The sequence below is a fragment of the Grampus griseus genome, assembly GCF_964374135.1.
Source record: "Grampus griseus genome assembly, chromosome: 9".
Lineage (NCBI taxonomy): Eukaryota > Metazoa > Chordata > Mammalia > Artiodactyla > Delphinidae > Grampus > Grampus griseus.
The window spans coordinates 97,758,752-97,777,997 of record NC_139003.1 but is presented as its reverse complement, the minus strand read 5'-3'; the positions used below and the strand labels follow the sequence as shown (position 1 = coordinate 97,777,997).

Below are 19,246 nucleotides of genomic sequence, written 5' to 3'. Positions count from 1 at the left end.
CTAAGGTCCTAATACCACCTATTTAAAGACCCCAATCTCCACAAACAGTCACATTCTGAGGTACTAGGGTTAGGGTTTCAACATATGAAGTTGGGAGGAATACAACTCAGCCTCTTACACACATCACGATTACCACATTCAGCAAAGTATAGAGGAAGCACTTTAAAAAATTGTAAACCCTCCTTATATTATGATATTTTTCTGTCAATAATGTAATACTTCTTTCATTTCCCTATTCTTTCAACTTCATTTGTCTTAAACCACTTAAAGAGAATTAACATTCTCCTCATCACCACTCAAGGCTCCCTGCCCTTTCCCAAAGCACTTCTGTCCTCTGGAAGGTGAGGTGAGCCCCTCTACGGCTATCATTTCCCCACAATATCTACTTGTGAGTGGCCCAGCCACATTTTCATACACTGTTGCCTCTCACATCATAAGTAATTATTGTACTCTCACTACCTCTCATAGCAAGTGCTTCAGTTGGTTCATCTCTGTGCTGTCTGCTGTCATGTCATGCATAGTAAATGAGGAAGGAATATTTTTAGTTTTTATTTAAACCAAACTTTTAGAATATCTTTTATATATGAGATTTGCTAAATTTATGTTAAGAATATAACTATTGAGTTAAAATTAATTTCCTTTCTTCTAGAAAATGCTGAACTATTATATACAGAATTGGGATTTTGAACCAGATGGGCATAAATTAGTATCTATGTTCTGCTCTTTTATTAGCTATGTGGTAAATGAACAGTGCTCACACCTTTTATCTGTACATTGTGGCTAACAATGCCTTCTTCAGAAAGTCTGATGAGAATTAAAATGAGGTGATGTTATATAAGGTGATAACATAGAGTCTGACATATAAATCTTCCTTGGTTTGGTTAAGCTCTACAAATAGTTATACAGCATATTCACATGCTGAGCCTGAGCTGGTCATGGGAGACACAAAGAAGAAAAGATCCATTCCTGTTCCAGAAAACCACAACCATGGGAAAGAAGGAAATCCTGCTATTGGCAACAACTTGGATGAACCTGGAGGGCCTTGTGCTAAGTGAAATGTCAGACGGACAAACACTGTATGATAAAAAAGCCAAACTCTGGGGAAACAGAAAGCAGAGTGATTGGTTGCCAGGTGCTGGGGATGGGTGAAATGGGGTGATGCTGGTCAAAGTTTCAGATATAAGATGAATAAGTTCTGGGGATCTATAGGCACAGCATAGCATGGTGGTTATAGCTAATAACACTGTATTATATACTTGAAGGTTGCCAATAGAGTAGATCTTAAATGTTCTCATCACACACACAAAAAAAGAAATGGTAGTTATGTGAGGGGATGGAGGTGTTAGCTAATGCTACGATGGTAACAATTTTGCAAGATATAAATAGATTAAATCCTTAAACTTGCACAATGTGATATGTCAATTCTATCCCAATAAAGCTGGAAAAATAGTTTTTTGAAAAAAGAGAGCTCACAGTCACAGTCTAATTGGGGATGGGAGGACTGAATGTAGGGACAAAACCAGAGATAATTTCAATATTACAATGAACAGGTAGTCCATTAATACTAGTATTTGGTCACACCTGGTAGAGTGTGTAAGTTACAATGACACCACATGGCAATAGTTGAAATTCTACTGGAATCAAACCTCTTCAGGGAAGACTTCCACACTTGTTCCTTCACTCCCAGGAGACAGTGACCCATTTGAAGTGTGTATTATTCTGGAAAGTTCATTCTTCCCATGAACAATCACATACACAGATGTGCCCAAACCTGACATTGCAAGGAAGGTCAAACATGACCTTACAATGTCATCCGTCTTCTGGTTTAATTCAATAAAACCAAAAGGGACAAAGAAGAAATTTGTTTCCTCTGAGCATAACTTATAAAACTATGCTTTTTTTCTATATACAGTTGACCCTTAAACAATGTGGATTTGAACTTCTGGGGTCTACTTATACACAGATTTTTTTCAATAAATATATTGGAAAAATTTCTGGAGATTTACAACAATTTGAAAAAATCTCACAGACAAACTGTGTAGCCTAGAAATATCTAAAAAATTAAGGAAAGGTATGTCATGAATGCATAAAATAGATGTAGATACTAGTTTATCCTTACATAGGCATAAGGTGAGTGATATTTAATATGAAATTGATAATGTGTTAGTTTTCTTACTATTTTATAACTTTGTTTCAAGGAATTACATTACTGTACAGTATGCCTCTCTCATAATTGGAGAAACGCTCATCAGCCTATAATCACAGGTGTTTCTTTTAAAAAAAGTAACAATGTTTCCAATACTATATTATGAATATGACTATAATACCTTATGCCATAAAACTCCTATAACGAGCCATTCATTAGTGTATAGGCAAAGTTACTGTGAAGCAATCATACTTCTACTTCTTAGTTATCAAGGCATGAATAAATATACCTATAAATAAATATGAACTTTTTCACATTATCATTTTATTTTTTATTTCTATTGTTAGTAATATGTATAACATCTACAGTGGTTTGTATCACATAAGACGATGCTGATGTAAGTATGGACAGACAAGGTAATTCACCTTGTAAACAGGCAATGCAACCTTATGGTAAGGATAAATACAGTACAGTACCATAAATGTATTTTCTCTTCCTTAATGATTTTCTTAATAACATTTCTTTTCTCTACCTTACTTTATTGTAAGAATACAATATATAATACACAAAATATGTGTTAATTGACTATTTGTTATCAGTAAGGCTCCCTGTGAACAGTAGACTATAGGCAGTTAAATTCTGGGGGGAGTCAAAAGTTATACATGGACGTTGGACTGCATGGTGGGGGGTGGGGTGGTCAGTGCCCCTATCCTCTGCATTGTTCAAGGGTCAACTGTACTCTATCAAAAAATGTTTATAAAAATGATTTTACCAAAAATATTTCCAATTTTTTGAGTTTCTGATGCAGTACAATCTATGATGTAGTGAAACATAGGTGGAGGCCACAGCGAACAGATTAGCTTCCAAGAGGGGCTTCTCTCCTTATTTTGTCTGTGGTTTTGGACTCTTAACCATTACAAGTCTAATGGGCTCTAGCACCTGCTCATTTAGGATAACAATAGTATCCGCCTCTTCAGAGTTGCTGTAAATGAAATAATCTATACAAAATGTTTAGAGGAGTGCTTAGTACTAGTCAGTATCCAATAATTTTTTACTCAGACCTAAACTGTGATTCATTTTCAACTTAGAATTTCTTTCTCAAGGGAGACATGAACATTTGCCAATGGTTGCTAGTGGTAATGGGCTGCTTGGATTAAATGATTGTTATTTATGTTATTCTAACTGTGTCACTTTAAGGGCAGGGGTTTTGACAGTGTAGTCTATTATAACATACAGTCCCTCCTTGCAATATTGGAAAAATTTCTTTTTGGATCTGTGCTTATGCTGAACAACCATTTTTTTAATGAAAAAAAGGAGATTCTTAACTCACTCTTGTTTTCCTTTCAGAAAACTCTGAAACCAATTGGTGGCCTCTTTCACCATTGTGTGAACCTAGTACAATGCATGCACTTTCTGTAGTTATAGAAAATTATATCGACTTCATATAATTTCCCCATTTTTAATTTTTACCTTGTCCTGAGTTTAATTAACTATTTAATTTCTTGTTATACTGAAATATTTTTTGGAATGAAGCGGAGTATACGGATACAAAGATGGAATCATCTTTTGTGTTGTGCCATCACCATTAGTAATTAAGGGAATATTGGAGTTCCTCCTACTAGTTATGGTCCTTATCTGAGAGAACGTTTGAGACAAGATAAATGTTATCACCCTTTTGCATGGTGTTATAGAATGAATTCCAAAATTCATATGTTGAAGCCCTAAGGCCCACACGCCCAGCACGACTGTATTTGGAGGCTGGGTCTTTAGGGAGGTAATTAGGGTTAAATGAGCTGATAAGGGGGGGGGGGGTCATTTTGATGAGATTAGTGTCCTCAAAAGAGTTCTCTCTCTCTCTCTCTGTCTCTGTCTACCACTTGAGGACACAGTGAAAACCAGTCATCTGTAAGGCAGGAAGCGAGCCCTCACCAGAACTCAACCATAATAGCACCTTGATCTGGCATGTCCAGCCTCCAGAACTGTGAGAAAATAAATTTCTGTTGTTTAGGGCACCCAGTATGTGGTACTTTGTTATGGCAGCCCTAGCTGAATAACACAGATATTTTTTTAGTTTTTCAAATTGAGTCAAGAGTTTTGAGGGAGTTATAATTTTGAATACTCTATAAAAAACAATGTATAAAATAAACTAACATCATAACATTTTATAATTTTTAATCCATCACAGTATCTGTTGAGCCACATGAATGCCTTTGAAAATAGATGGAATAGAAATTTTAGGATACACACAAAGTTGAATTATAGATTTTTAAAGAAAATTTGGCATCCTGATTTTCATTTCTCCCAATCTTTCTGCAGCTTTCAACTCAGGCCTAAGGCTTCGTGTTCAGAGCGCTTAACCTCATGTATTATTTCTTAAAAGTTTTTCTAACCTAGTGAAAGCTGAACACTGAATGAATATCTGATGAGGAAGTAACATTTCAGGTGTGAAAATAATACTGCAGTAAAATGGTAAAAGAAGGATCCTAGTCTTTTCAAGATACTTAGTGAACATATAACTGATGAAATGATACACTATCTGGGATTTGCTTCAAAATAATGCAAGGGAGAGATGGGTGGGGTAAAGATAAATCATGGATGAATAGTTTGAAGCTGGGTGTTGGGTACATGGGGGTTTGTGACACTATTATCTTCTTAATAAAAACATTAGTATCAAAAGTTGCTCCAGCTTAAAACTTAAAAGGCACACTGATTTAGACTGTTCCCCTCACTCATTCATGGCCAGACTCACCAGGAACATTTTGAAAGCCTGCCCTTGACTACTTCTCCCAACTATGTTAAGTGTCTGTGCCTCCCTTCTCTGGACGAAGTTCCACAGAGCTAGAGACAGGAAGAGGGCAGGTAGTGACCACCTTGTATGTCCACTGCTACTATCCTCTCTGGGGCCTTGGTCCCACTGCCATATTGTTTGGCTGTGCAGGTGTTAAGTGGGACACAGCTCTCTGGGTTCCTCTGGGATCTCTCCACTCTCTAGTTCCTGGCCCTTACTGGTTTCCTTCACTCCATGCAGCTCTCACCGGTATCTCACTGTGACCACTACCCCCACACCTCTCCGAACTCCTACCCCCGCTTTGGTGGCTAGCCCCCCAGGTGAGATACGGCCAGGCACTCCAGGCTGGCCACCTTCTTTGGAAGATGTCAGACTGGGCAATCTGACTGTTGAACTCTGTCCCTTCTCTCCACCACACCATATGTTCAGTGCACCTTTTACCTGATGGGTAGGGGCATAGCAGGTGGCCAACCAACCATCCCCTCAACTGAGCTCTACCCAAGGAGGGAGGTGCTTCATTATAGGGACTTCTGACTCCAGGAGAATTATCTGGAAGCCCTTCTAATTTGACTTTGTTGGAAGTGGCTGATGAAGACATGTATTGTCCTTTATGGGCGGGGGTCACTATCCTCCTGTGACATGGTGATTTATAATAATAAGTATATATTATATTTGGTCTTCATCCCTGTTTCTGGCACAGAGCTTCTAAAATGCTTGGAAAGTAGTGAGAGCATAAAGGTGTCTCTTGTTGTGTTAATTAGGTGGCTTTTGGACCCCACCTGGAGATGGGTGCTGGTTGCCAGGGGTGCAAACCAAGTGATTAGAGGGTTGGAACTTTTAGTCCCAACACCCTACCTTCCCAGGAAGGGGAGAGGGCTGGCAATGAGTTAATCACCAGTGACCAATGATTTAATCAATCATGTGTAAGTATTGAAGCCTCCATAAAAACCCAAAATAATGGGATTCAGAGGCTTCCAGGTTGGTGAACACATGAAAATTTGGGGAGAGTGACATCCTGGAGATGGCATGGAAGCTCCGTGTCCCTTGCCCATACCTTGCCCTGTGTAGCTCTTCCATCTGGCTGTTCATGAGTTATAATGAACCTTTTATAATAAACTGGTCATCTAGTAGGTGAAATGCTTCTCTAAGTTCTGTGAGCCAGTCTAGCAAATTAATGAAACTCAAGGAGGGGTCATGGGAGCCTTCCATCTAAGCTGGTCTGTTAGAAGCACAGATGACAACCTGCACTTGAGACTGGCATCTGAAGGGGGTGAGGGGACAAACTAGGTGCTTAGAGGGTAAGAACTTTTAGTCCCAACACCCTGCCTTCCCAGGAAGGGGAGAGGGCTGGAGATGAGTCAATCACCAATGACCAAAAATTTAAACAATCGTGCATAAGTAATGAAGTCTCCATAAAAACCCAAAATAATGGGATTCAGAAGCTTCCAAGTTGGTAAGATAAGCCCTTAGCCTGTGGGGTCTGATGCTATCTCCAGGTCCAATGTCAGGCTGAGTTAATTGTAGGACCTCCAGCTGATGTCACAGAATTTCTTGGTGTGAGGAAAACCCCACACATCAGAATTGGTGTCAGAATCATCACCACCCCAGGAGGCTGGCACCTCACTGTCACCCCTCTCCCTGGGATGGGGTAGAAAAGGGGGACAGAAGCAGGGAGCAGGTGGCTGAGTGAGGCAGGGGAGGAGTGTCTGTCCCCGGCTATTCCTTTCTTTTTTAGATTGTTGGGTAAATAGACCTTTTGTCTTCAGCCCCTTCAATCATCCCATGCCTCCCACTGACAAAGGTGGCTCCCAGTGCAGCACCTCATAATCTGGCCTGGGAGCATTGGCTGGACCATTCTTGTGTGGAATCCGAGTCCTTCCTGAGAGTGGCACTGGCACAGAGTGTTTCTAAAAAAACACTTTGTGTGAAGGGCAGTCGCTTCAGTGTTCAGTGTGGAGTTTGTGCTAACAATTGAGCCCTTGTCCACACAGCAAGCTGGTCGCCGCCTGCTCTGTCCCTGCACCCACCAAACACTAGTTGCCGATGTCAACGTATAAACCCGTGGTTCTCAATCTCTGCGTGGCTGCTTCCACTGCATGAGATGCTGCGAATCTTGACCAAGGCTTGTTCTTTATTTTTACTTCAACTTTTACCTGAATATGTCTTTTCTGAAGCAGAATGTGAATAACACATCAACGCCACTCACTGAGCAGGTGCCGCTTACATTCCTACAGCAGCTCTGAAGACATTCAAGTCAACAGCAATTTCAGACAGACTTTTCGTTTGGTCTTATTTCTCCTGATTCTAACTAAGGAGTCATCATGGCTTACCTGCACATTTAGAAAATTCAGGGCAGTAAATCTTAAATTATGAGGTGTCAAGTGTAAAGGTCCCTTCAATGAGTCAATGACTCCTACGAACATATTCTTGATAAATTACCACGGGCAAAAGATGCAGAGTTCAGTACATTTTCATTGGACTATGGGCTCTTGATGGGCATCTACTATATAGTTAGAAGTTATCGTAAACTGAAGCCAACATTCTACTAGGGTTTATTAACCACTTGAGGAAGCTTGCTAATGAGTTGACTTGCATTCAACACACAGCCAAGTTACAGAATCCCTACTGTGCAAGTTCACGTGGACAGTCAAATTTCTTGTGCTTTTTAGAATAGATGCTCTGTAATCAAGGCATCTTTTCTGTGTCTTGTTACTTTCAGTTACTGCTATTCTTTATTTTTAATTTTGAGTATACAAAATGCATGCAATTTAACTTTACCATAATAGGTTTTGTGGAGAGTTGTTTGGTTAATCCTCGAACATGTGGTGATGCACAATTATATCAATGAAAATGTGTATGATAATTATCTTCTGAAAAGATTTTAAGACATAGATGCATTTTAGTTCAAATATGACTCGTCTCTGGATGTTAAGGAAAATTTACACAAAATTCCCTCACCTATTACATTTTGTAATTTTTCTTCATTTATGTTTCTTCATACACTGCCTGAGAAGATGTACTGCTAGAGCAACTTGCATAAATTATTATAATAACATCATAATACCTTTAATACTCTAACCTTTATTATTCTTAATTTTATATGAGCTTTATAAAAACAGATATGAAATATATAAGTAGTTAAAAGGACCAGAGAAGTGGAAAAGCACAGGAAGCCACATAACTCTAAGATGAGAAATGGCATTGAAAACTGGCCTCACCATTGGGGCTAAAATGACTTGATTTGGAAACATCTGGTGATTGGTGAGGCCAGGGAGGGCCAGCAAGGTGCTGCCTGCAGAGTCCACATGCCACTCAGTGTGACCTGCGGCAGCCTGCATAGCAGGTATGCACTGGCAGAGGCACATGGAACTTGGTCAGGACAGCAGTGGCCAGGAGAGAGTGGGTATTGTCTGCAGGAGGGAGTGAACAGCCAGAAGGCCACTGCCAAAGTCCAGTCCCGAGGCCAGAACCCAGCTGTGGCTGGGGGAGGTCCTTTTTGAACCAGCAGGTTTTCAAGATCCACTTTGCTGCCCTCCTCCTGCCCTGTGGGACCCACTGGCCCCACCGTGCTGGCACAGATATGTCAGGGTTGAGGCAGAGGAGAAGGTAGATGACTGGAGGAGAGAAGGAAAACCCGAAAGGGTGAGTTCAGCTACAAGGAGGGATCATACTTTTTAAAAATGATAGATTCTGTTGAGAGATGGACAAAGGAGATCTAACACACACAAAGCTTGGGCTACCTGATAAGGGCATTTGGGTACATTTTGTAGTTACTGTCTGTCGAGGATACAAAGCTCTTTCACCTTCACTCTACTGAATACCCCTTGGGTTGGTGATCATCTTGTTCGCTTAGCAGAGAAGAACACAGACTGGAAAGGGGAGGATGGATTTCCTCAAGTCACACAGCTACAAGGTAAGGATGGAAGGAGAGCCTGGTGTGTGAGGGGTGGCAGCTCCCAGGACAAAGAACAAGACCCAAACACTGCTGTGTAAGGAAAAATAGTTGTTTCATTACTCATAGTTCAGGGAAGATACAAATATTTGTGTCTTTCTACCTTGGGCATTTGTTAACCGCCAAGAATTCATCAAAGCTTCGAGGTTGCACAGGATTTTGTGGTCGTTTGTTTTAATTGCTTACATACATGGATTTAATTTCTTACATACACGTTCACCATGGGACAACTTCACACACTCTAGCAGTTCTGAAAATTTCCATATAAACATAATCTTTTTGAGCGTTATTTGTTTATTCCTTTTATAAAAATTGCATATGGTTTTCTATGAAACGCAGAGCATCCTGGTGAGAGACCGCTTTGTGACACAGTTCAATCAGCCTCTGAGGAGCCTGGTCTGAGTCAGGTGATCTTCTAGCACAGACTCCTGGCTCTACCCCTTCTCTTTGCTGGGGAGTCTGCCATTGCCTGCTCCCCCAGCTTGTCAGGGCTGGATGCTGCTTATCAAACTCTCCTGCAATGGACACGAAGTGCTGGTCACCCCATGGAACAAGCAGGTCATACAGTAGCACACACTTGCCCATTGCAGAGCTCAAAGGATGCTGATTTGAAAACCTTGAGCTCTTGTATCTTGACTTCTTCCTTCTCCCCTGAGGGCTGTCCCTTTGGGGAAGGAGAAGGTGGGCACTGCTGAGAGTTTCTTGATCTTTGAGCAGACAACCCACAGCTACTCCTCACACCAGTCTCTTCTGGAAGAGCTAGAGCAGGGCGCCTGAGCCCTTGCAAGGGTCTCCGGGGCATCTGTGCTGGGGGTCTGGGAAGGACTCTCCTCCGTCTCACCAGAAAGGGGCTCCCTTTGCTGGGTGGAAATCCCATGAGGAAATCCATGTGGCCATGTTGCCACAAGGAGGGAACAAGCCGGAGTGTGAAATTGTGCCTGTAAAGGATCATGCCTGCATCTCCATGGCATGGTTGAGTTCTGAATTCACAGCCATCTGTCCTCCTCATTTCTTGTTAAAGGAAATAACAAAGGCTTTTTATTGTTTAATGCACTTTTAGTTTAGTGATCTCTTGTTTGTAGACCATCACGACCTATTTCTATTTTGACCACTTTAGTGAGGCAAAGGTTTTGAAATTCAAGCATTGTTCAAGAGAAAGAGAGAAGATATCTTGTCTCTAAATAGAATTCTAAGAGTTAGATTTGCCTATGTCAGTTGTAGCTTTACTGCAGACCTGCGATAGGGAATTAGGAAATGGAATAAAGGGAGAGGCCAGTGACCCTTCTGACCCCACTGGATGCGGGAGAAGGCTGAGTGGCTCTGTCCACTCTAGGCTTAGTCCCTCGGGAGAGCTGGGGGGTGGCGAGGAGGCAGGTAAAGTACAGAAAGGATTTGGCCCTGCCCATCCCCTGGGGTCCAGGCAGAGACCATTCCCCAGCACTTCCTCAGAAAACCAGATGGTCGTACCTGGGCAGCTTCAGTGAGGGGGGAAACATTTCATCCACTTATTTATTTCTTTCTTGTCTATTTTTTTTTAACCAGTTATTCAGCCTTTATTTTATAATTATGAGTGAAGATTCAAAGGAACTTGGCACAAAGGAATCCTAGCCAAGTAATCAATGAAGGGGATGTCTCAGAAAACAAAACCTATGCAAGCATGTTAGGAGCAGGAGTTGCAGGGAAAGGAAAGAGTTACAGACCCCTCCTCCCCAGGTGCTGTGAGGCAAGTGCATTCTCTCTACTCCACCCCACTCCCCAGCCCCCAGCCCAGAAATCTCACCAGAATGCATCTCAACCTTTTGTTCCCTGGTGTTCTATTAATACTTAGAAGGCCATTTCAATTGAAAGGCTTGAATCCCATTCTGGATTTTTTAAAACCACATCCTCCCATTCAATGTCATTGCTATATCCTTCTGGAAATCCTCTTAGGTGACTGGTCAGTTGTTTAATTACTCTGTCTTGGATTTCTCTTTTAAATAACTACCAACCATTGATTTTGCTCCTAAAGGCAAGGCTGTCCTGGCTCAGCTAGGTTGTCTTTATTCTGTGTCTTTGACCATGAAGGTGGGGGGCCTCTTGCACAGAGGAAGGAGAGAGAAAATGTGAAAGAAACCACCAGAGCTGGGGCCTCCTCTAACCGACTTCTGACATGCCCATGTGGGGCAATTACAAAGGCTGCCTGGGGTTAAGGGGAAGGGATGGAGAGAAGAATTTCAGGCAGGTTTAAAACCAAGATAGCCAGACCTCTGGCCACATGTCACATACCATCCTTCCACATGAAAATACATTCACCCCTGTGAGTCCTCCATGAAACTCCGACAATCCCTGTGTCCGATGAGTTTTCTTGAGTAAGGTTTATCTGTCCCTCTCTCATCTAACTTACAACTGTGGAGCAGGCTCTCCAGCTGAAAAGGAGAGAAATGGAGGGCCGCTGTGGCCATCGGTTCATATGGGCTCAGACTCACTGAGTGCTGCCCAGTTGTGCTCCCCCAGGCGGTTCTTCATGGCTTATGGTGAAACAGGGAAGAACAAACCTAACTCCACACTGGATCTATTCCTCTAGCTCTAACCCTCGTGCTCTGTTGCCTGTACTTAGTCATGCTGGCTCTGGATATTTTGGAAAAAGATGCTGCCTACAGCCTGAAATATACAGGAGAGCCCATTCTTAAGGGTCTGGCCTTTAAAGATATGACTCTTTTCCATTCATATGGAGATAAAATGTTGCAGAACAGAGACATTTGTCTTGTTGGAGGTTTACGGGAGCATCGTGACCTGACCTAGGCAGACAGCTGGAAGAATGAAGGATTCCAGCACCAAGAACTTTGTAACCACCAGCCACATCCCCTCCCCTTTTAGTACAAAAGAAGCCTGAATCCTAACTCAGGTCAGATGGTTCTTTGGGACACTAGTCCACCATCTTCTCAGTCTCCTGGCTTTTCAAATAGAGCCGCTATTCTTTGTCCCAACACCTCTTCCCGATTTATTGGACTGTTGTGCCATGAGCAATACAAGCTTGGACTCGGTAACACTGGCTCCAGCCCCTGGGCTCTGGAATAATCCATTTACCATGAGGAATGACCAGTTTCTAGAGCTGCGTAGTTTTCTCAGCCTGATTCCTGCTGTGTAACAAGTGATCCCAAATTAGTGGCTTTGATACCACCAGGTGATAATCTCACAGTTTTCCTGCTAGCACTCAGCTCCTGGAATCCACCTGAAGGTTCTTGCCCAGGTGGCCCCCACAAGCAGTTCACAGCATGGGGACTTGCTTTCTTCCAGGCCAGGCTGAGCCCATCTCTGTGCTGTCCCTCTCTTCTCCCACTCTTAAAGGGCTCATGGGATTAGGTCAGGCCCACCTGGAGAATTGACTGATCCTAAGGTCAGCTGATTTGAGAGCTTAATCACATCTGTAAAATCCCCTCACAGCTGTCTCTTGAATTGTATTTGATTAGATAACTGGAGGAAGACCTGTGTCCACCAGGGTCCAGGAGTCTCATTAGCTGTCTTAGAATCCTGCCCACCACATGACCCCTGGTAGTTTGGGGGTCCAAGGGCTTCATTTTGCTGTGCCCAGTTTAGTCCAAGCTGGTAGTGTTTCCATAGAACAATTCTCTTAAAAACTCTGTGCCTTTCCTATGAGATTGGGGTGCATCAGCAAATGTCAGAACCACAAATCTCTTTCTTTGAGGTACCAAGTTTATCTGACTATTTGGGACATCTGTTGGAGATTTTTTCTTTTTTTGGTCTTTTTAATTTCATTAATAATGTTTATATTTATAAATACTGATACTTTTTCCATTGAAACTTATCTACAGGATAGCTATAATCTCCTCTTGAATCTTTCTACTGAGATATTTTCAAGTTTCTACTAATATACCTATTGACCTATTATTACCTTACTATTTCACAACATTTTGTTTTCTTCTTGCTGGTTGAGTTTATTTTCTTTATTTAGTGTCTCTTTTGGGGACTCAATTTTTCTCTTTTTACTTGGATATAGGAAGTTAGATTGAGGAAGTTACTTGAGTTAATTTCCATAGAATTATAGGAATAGCTGATCATGTGTGAGTGACCACAGTTTTTGATAACAGGATTGCTGCTTCTGGCATGGGAGGAGATGGTCTGATTTTCATCATGATGGGATGGAACACAATCCTGAACATGTTGTGTTGAGATTTCTTGGGTAACATGTCCTCTGACTTTTAGAGCCCCCAATCTCCTCTATTAAGTTATCTCTGGTCTCAAAAGCACACCACATGACACCCGAGACTCATGTACCCTAAGAGTGGTGGGTAGGAGGGGTGGGGACAGAGCCAGCTCTAAACACAATACCTGGCCGTCCATCCAATTCTCCATCATATCTCCTGTTTCCTTCAGACCTGAAACAGTCTGTACTTTTCTCATGCCTGTGAATTTTGTGTGATCTACATTACTCCTTCAGTTTACTTTGAATTATCAATTCTCTATTATCCTAGATCAGAAAGTCATTTTCCTTTAATAAACTCTACAAAATAATAGTTACCAGTTACATAGTACCAAAGATCAGCCTCCCATCTGTTCTTGTTTGGTCTGCCAGAGTGTGTGTGCTGACTCATTATTAAGGAAGGATAGCATCCTGATGGGGCTCCAAATCAAATTTCCCTATATTGGATGACCATTAATATTGCCTCTTGCCCACCCTGTAAGACAAACCCAGCTGTGAATCTCAAGGATACCACTCTTTTGTCATATGATTCATTTCATGTGGGCTACATCGAGCACATGTTAAGTATTGCTCAAAGACACTGGGGGATATAAAAAGGAGTATATTTAAGATTCAGCCCTCATGGAGTTTTCCATTGCAAGGTGAATGCCAAGAGAGATCCCACTGGGAGGAGAGAGAATATGGAGCAAGGGGAGGTTCTGTGGATGACATTGGGCTCCACCTGGGCTTTAAAAGAAGGATAGAGTGTGGTCATATGGAGACTAGGGAGCCAACACTTCAAGAAGAAGAAACAATATAGATTAACTGTTAGCATTTTTCCAAGTTTCTTCCATCTAGTTTGTCTCAGTTATCTTCATAAATTCCATGAGCTGTAAATATTGTTGTTATTATTGTTATGTTATTAAAATAACATCCTTATATTATTATCTGCAGTTATATTATTTTATGATTTCCATAGTATAAAGGTCTTGTGTTGGATTCAATATTCACTCTATTAGCTTATAATTCAGAAATAATTTAATCCTTCAAACATTAAAAGCGTGTTCAATGCCTATAAAATTATCCCATTTTAGAGATAAGTCAACCTGGGCTATGTTCATATAATTGAAAACAATTAGTTTGAGCTCTCTTTACTCTAATTGGTCAGTTGCTGGGTATTGTGTAAGCCCAGAAGGGAACTTTTATTTTGACTCTTTATATTTATGTAAAAATTATGTTTAAGAATACAAGGAAGAATAATTCCAGGGTGTTTCACTATGTGTTGCAATGATCTTTGTTTCCTTCCAGTATACTTATCTATGAACCCGTCATTTTATTGGCTCCATGGTTATAAATGTTTTCAGGAAGTGCTTTCTGAAACAATAAATACCTCTCTGCTCCATTATCAAAAAATTCCCTGCATTTCATGCCTACATTTTATTTTGGCAACATTCAGGGGAAAAAGAAAGGAGCCTTTGTTGATCAGACTTTCATACTAAAACCTGAAATTTGGGAATCTGAAAAGTGAGAATAATGATATCTTTCTTTTTATGAATATTTAGAAATGTTTATTTCCAGCCCTCACTTTGGTGAAATTTTCAATGAGTCTAAAATAATCATAATTTTAAGAAAGAGTAACAACGTCTTTGTCCTTATAGTCTAGAATGTGCTTTCAACACTTTATCCCATGTACTCACCATGAAGTGGGCACTCTCAGCCTCATTTTCCAGTGGAGGAAACAGAGTCCTGGAGGAGACAGGTAACTTGTACCAGGTGTTAGGGCCATTAAAAAGGAGAAGTGACTCAACTCAAGGCTCTCCCTCTGTCCCCCAATTGAAAGACCGTTTTTCGCCTTCAAAACAAAACAAACAAATGAAAATTCTCTTTTTTACCTCTGGGTTCAGATGACAGTTACATTTTGCCCAAGAATATTGAGCAATATCAAATGACTTTTTTTCCCCGAACACTGGAGATGAACCACAAGTTATTATAACAAAACTGGTCATTGCTCTCGCCAAAATATTTCATCAGCTTCTGGCGTCTCCTTATATCTTGATATGCTTATCCAGCATGACTGATGGCTTGGTTCTTAATAAGTAGGCTAGTTAGGCAGAGCAGTTAATGACAGGAGATTTTTCTTTGGCTCCAGGGCTCAGCATGCACAGACAGGACCCTGCATGAATTCCCCCAGCATGTGACGATAAGATGCTTCTAGTCTGCCAGCATCAAGCAGCTTCATTAATTAAAAACACATTGCATGTTATCACAAAAGACTGATTTTTCTAGGAAGAATTACCCTTTGGCATTTATGATGAGCATGAAGAAAAACAGATAATAAGACTACAGACATAACTTTCCTTAATTTAGGACAGCAAATATTTAAGATTAAGATTAAGACTTCAGGAAAGAGAGCCTTTAGTTATCATTCTGCAAAGAAACTATTTGGGACAGTTGTTTTTCTTTGTTTAGGCTGACTCTAGAAGGTAAACATTTACTCAGCCATGTCGGGTATCTGTGATTTAACATGATATAGCCCTAAAGTTTAAAACACACAATTGAGTACTTCACCCTTTTGTGCTTAAAACAAAACAATGCAAAATCAACAATAAGTGGACTAATAAAAAGTTTACCAAGCTGCCAAACACTGAAAAAGAATCTAGCAAAATCAAGATGTCTCTCTGAAGGAGGCTACTGTTATCTTCAGCAGGAAGTGCAGTGTTCTGAGGCTGAGTTTTAAAGCAGTATGGTATTAAGATGACCTACCTCATAGCACTAATATAGAACTTAAGAGAACCTGGAATCCAAAGCCACAAGATTTGACTGACTTGGATGTCCAACTCTATGTAACCATTTCCAATGTCCTGCCAAGCAGTTTTGTAGCTCCTGCTTCAATTTCACCCCAGACCTCATTACATTACAAAATTTGCGTTTAAACTAGAAGAGTTCCAACTGACAAAGCGTCCTCCTTAAAAAGTTGAAGTGATGCTTTTTTACTCCCTGGTGTAAACCATTTCTACTTGAAAACTCCTACCATCTCCCACCCAAATGTTCTCTCCTCCACACTAAGTATCCTCTATGAAGTCTACTTCCCATCAGGTGGAAAGACATTTAGCAGTCACCATCTCTAAGAACAGTCACCACCCTCATGGCAAGGATTTTGCACTCAATAGTTCAGAGCCCCCCAGGCACACTATCAATGGTGACAAAAGGTGTGGAGCCTCTTTTTGTACAGACTGGATTTGTCACAGATTTACGAAGTCAAGAATTCCAGATGAAGTTTTTCAGCCTTCACCTGAAGGTCATGAAAAATATGGTGGGGATCCACAGCAACCTTATAAACTGGATATTGTTACCAGAATAAAAAGTACAAAAAGACGTCCATATTGGGAGAAAGATTTAATAAGGATGCTTGGGTTACAAAAAGCACATACTCCTCAAGTTCACAGGAATATCCCTTTGGTGAAGGCAAAACTGAAAGCGGTTAAACATTTGATAAGAATCAAGCCCCTGAAGCTGCCACGAGTTCTCCCAATGGAGGAGGACATGTCCAACGCGTGCCTCAAGAGCACTGGGGAACTGATGGGGGCGTGGCTTCAGAACCCTGAGCACCAGGAAGAAAAGAAGTCCTGATGGCCTCGCAGCTTCAGAGTAAAAAGTGCAGGTCATTTCTATGTAAAGATGGTGAGAAAGTGTTCTCATTAAAATATGTTTTAAATTCTAGTCATTAAAAGAAATATAAAGATATTTTCCAGATCCCTTCAATATCTGGGGTCTCTTCTTCACATGTGGCAGTTTGCCAGTGACCCAAAATCAAGCACAATAATCTAAGAGCAAGCACAATGAAGCAACACATTCTTAGATATCTACTATGTACTTATATTAAAGCTGTCTTAGTTGAGTTTAGATGTTTGTCCAGAGCTTTCATGGTATTTCCATTTCTGAGATGATGACGTGCCCTGTGCATTATCTATGTGCCCTTGCTATAAGGTCTATGTTGACCTGCCTTTTATGTTCTGTTGCAGATCCTGGTGGACAAATGTTCAAGCAGCTGCCTTAACTCTATACTTACCTGTTGTATACGGAAAAGTAATTGTAGGATTTCCTACTTACAAAGTTCTGACCCTGAGAGGGAGTATTTGCATTAGATACATCAAACACTAGGATCTTTACATTTTTTCCTCCCTTAATGTCTATTTTGACCCAATATAAACAAGTCTGGGCATGATATAATATCAAACCACCATACACGTCTATAGGTTGCTTAAAGACTATCCCAAAGAGGGAAATTCAGGGAAAATCCCAGTATAATTTAATTGTTCATATTATATTTAAACAAAAGCAGATGGTTATATTTTATAGAATTTTGCTCTATTGAATGACTTGTTTTGGCACAATATAAAGTCAAGTAATGTTCAGACTGGGGACCAGGGTGAAATGGTGCTGTTTATGTACGTGACATAGGAAGATCTGAGCATGAAGGTCAACTAGGTGTAGACTAATGTTGGTTCCCTTTTATTTATTAAGTGAAATTGACATGCCTTAGATGACAGGTAAAGCTACACAACTTTTCCCATCTTGGCTCTTGTGACACTTCTCTGCAACTTTCACATTACACTATTAGAACTTTCATGTTACAACTTTCACATTATGGCCATACCTCTAAAATATACCACATGGCCTCACTTTCCAGTCTTTGCTTACACATTTTCCTGTTCTAGAATGCTCTTTCATTGCTGCATGTATGTGAATACTCTCACCACCCTACAGGCTCAGAGTAGAATGCTTAGATCAGCCCCTCAATATATAGCCATTAGCCTCACTTTTATGTGGGTGCTATGCTGGACTTCCTTATGATTTCCTTTCTCTTGGTGCATAGCCTAGTACCTGGTTTAGTTGATAAGCTGACTCATCTCTGGGCTCATGGTATTGATGTGGTCCTGCACTATCGCAGTCCTGCGCGCTGGGCTTGGAAATAAGAAAGAGAGTAAGACGCTATAGTTGTTGCAGAGAATACCAAGTTGAGTTCAAATACAAATTGTTTCCCCTCACTGATTTTCACTTGAATGGCACTTTACAAAAACTAATTTTGATACATGTTCCCTCTTTTCTATTAGCACTTCAAAGTCAACTTTGTGTTTTCTAAACTAAGAAAATCTTTCTGATTGGAATCACAATCTCTGATATATCATTTTCCATGTTCCCAGGTGGCCTGAGACCACCTCAGGGAATCTTGACAGCATGTAACTAATTTGTATCTCAGTTTCCTCATCTGCAAAATAGGAACAACAATAGTACCAAGCTCATATGTTTGTTATCCCAGCTAAATGAATTACTACTTCTAAGTGCAAAATCTCTATGTGATATGCATTATATAAATGTCAGTTAAATAAATTCCTTTTATTCTTGTGGGTAGGGAAACATTTTCATGAATTTTAGATGTTTCTTATCCTTATTTGAGCAATCCCAAGCTTATTTCCACACATATAAATCCTAGTTATCCTTCAAGGAAAAGAGGGAACATTGGAGTGGTAGAATAGTAAAAACAAACAAACAAAATTCATATTGTAATCAATTTGACTCCATAAATAACCAAACTTATGCCCCTGCACCAGTTACCCAGTGAATTTTCAACTTCATATCATTAATATGTAGATAGAATTAACTACTTCCTATGTTTTTTGGAAAAATTAAATAATCACAACTTATCATCTGGGCCTTTATTAATCCAAAATACATTTATTGAAAGCCTAATATGTAAGAGTACTATCTTAAATATGGGGTCTCAAGACTAAATGCTATAGTCAATGATCCTCCTCTTGCGGAAAGTATTTTCTAGTTAGGGAAGATCAATGATAAACAGTAGTAACAAAGCAACCACCAATCAAATGAAATGGAACATTGGAATTTGGGGGAAGAGTTTAACATAGGATAGTCAGAGACGGCTTTTCTGAGGAGGAGCCATCTAAGCAGAGACCAGAGCCTCTGGAAACGGGCAGGTCTGGTGATGATTTGGAGAAGAGCATGTCAGGGAAGAACAACAAGTGCAAAGACTCTTGGCTCAGTGGAGGCCAACCAAAAGGCAGCTGACTTAGCTTACAAGCTGGAGAGCTGATTAAGGGAACGTGGGTGGAGGCTGAGACAACTGCTGACGTGAGCCCCATCCACTTTGTCAAAGCCGTT

At 40.6% G+C, this 19,246-nt stretch overlaps 1 protein-coding gene across 1 annotated transcript; it reads left to right on the top strand.

The window, feature by feature from the left end:
* Positions 1-16,141: 16,141 nt before the first annotated feature.
* Positions 16,142-16,696, top strand: LOC309827184 (large ribosomal subunit protein uL30m-like; the record flags this gene model as incomplete). The annotated part of the gene is made up of 1 exon (XM_082661721.1): positions 16,142-16,696. One exon carries the CDS (start codon positions 16,142-16,144, stop codon positions 16,694-16,696), a length of 555 nt encoding a protein of 184 aa, XP_082517847.1.
* Between the last annotated feature and the right edge of the window lie 2,550 nt (positions 16,697-19,246).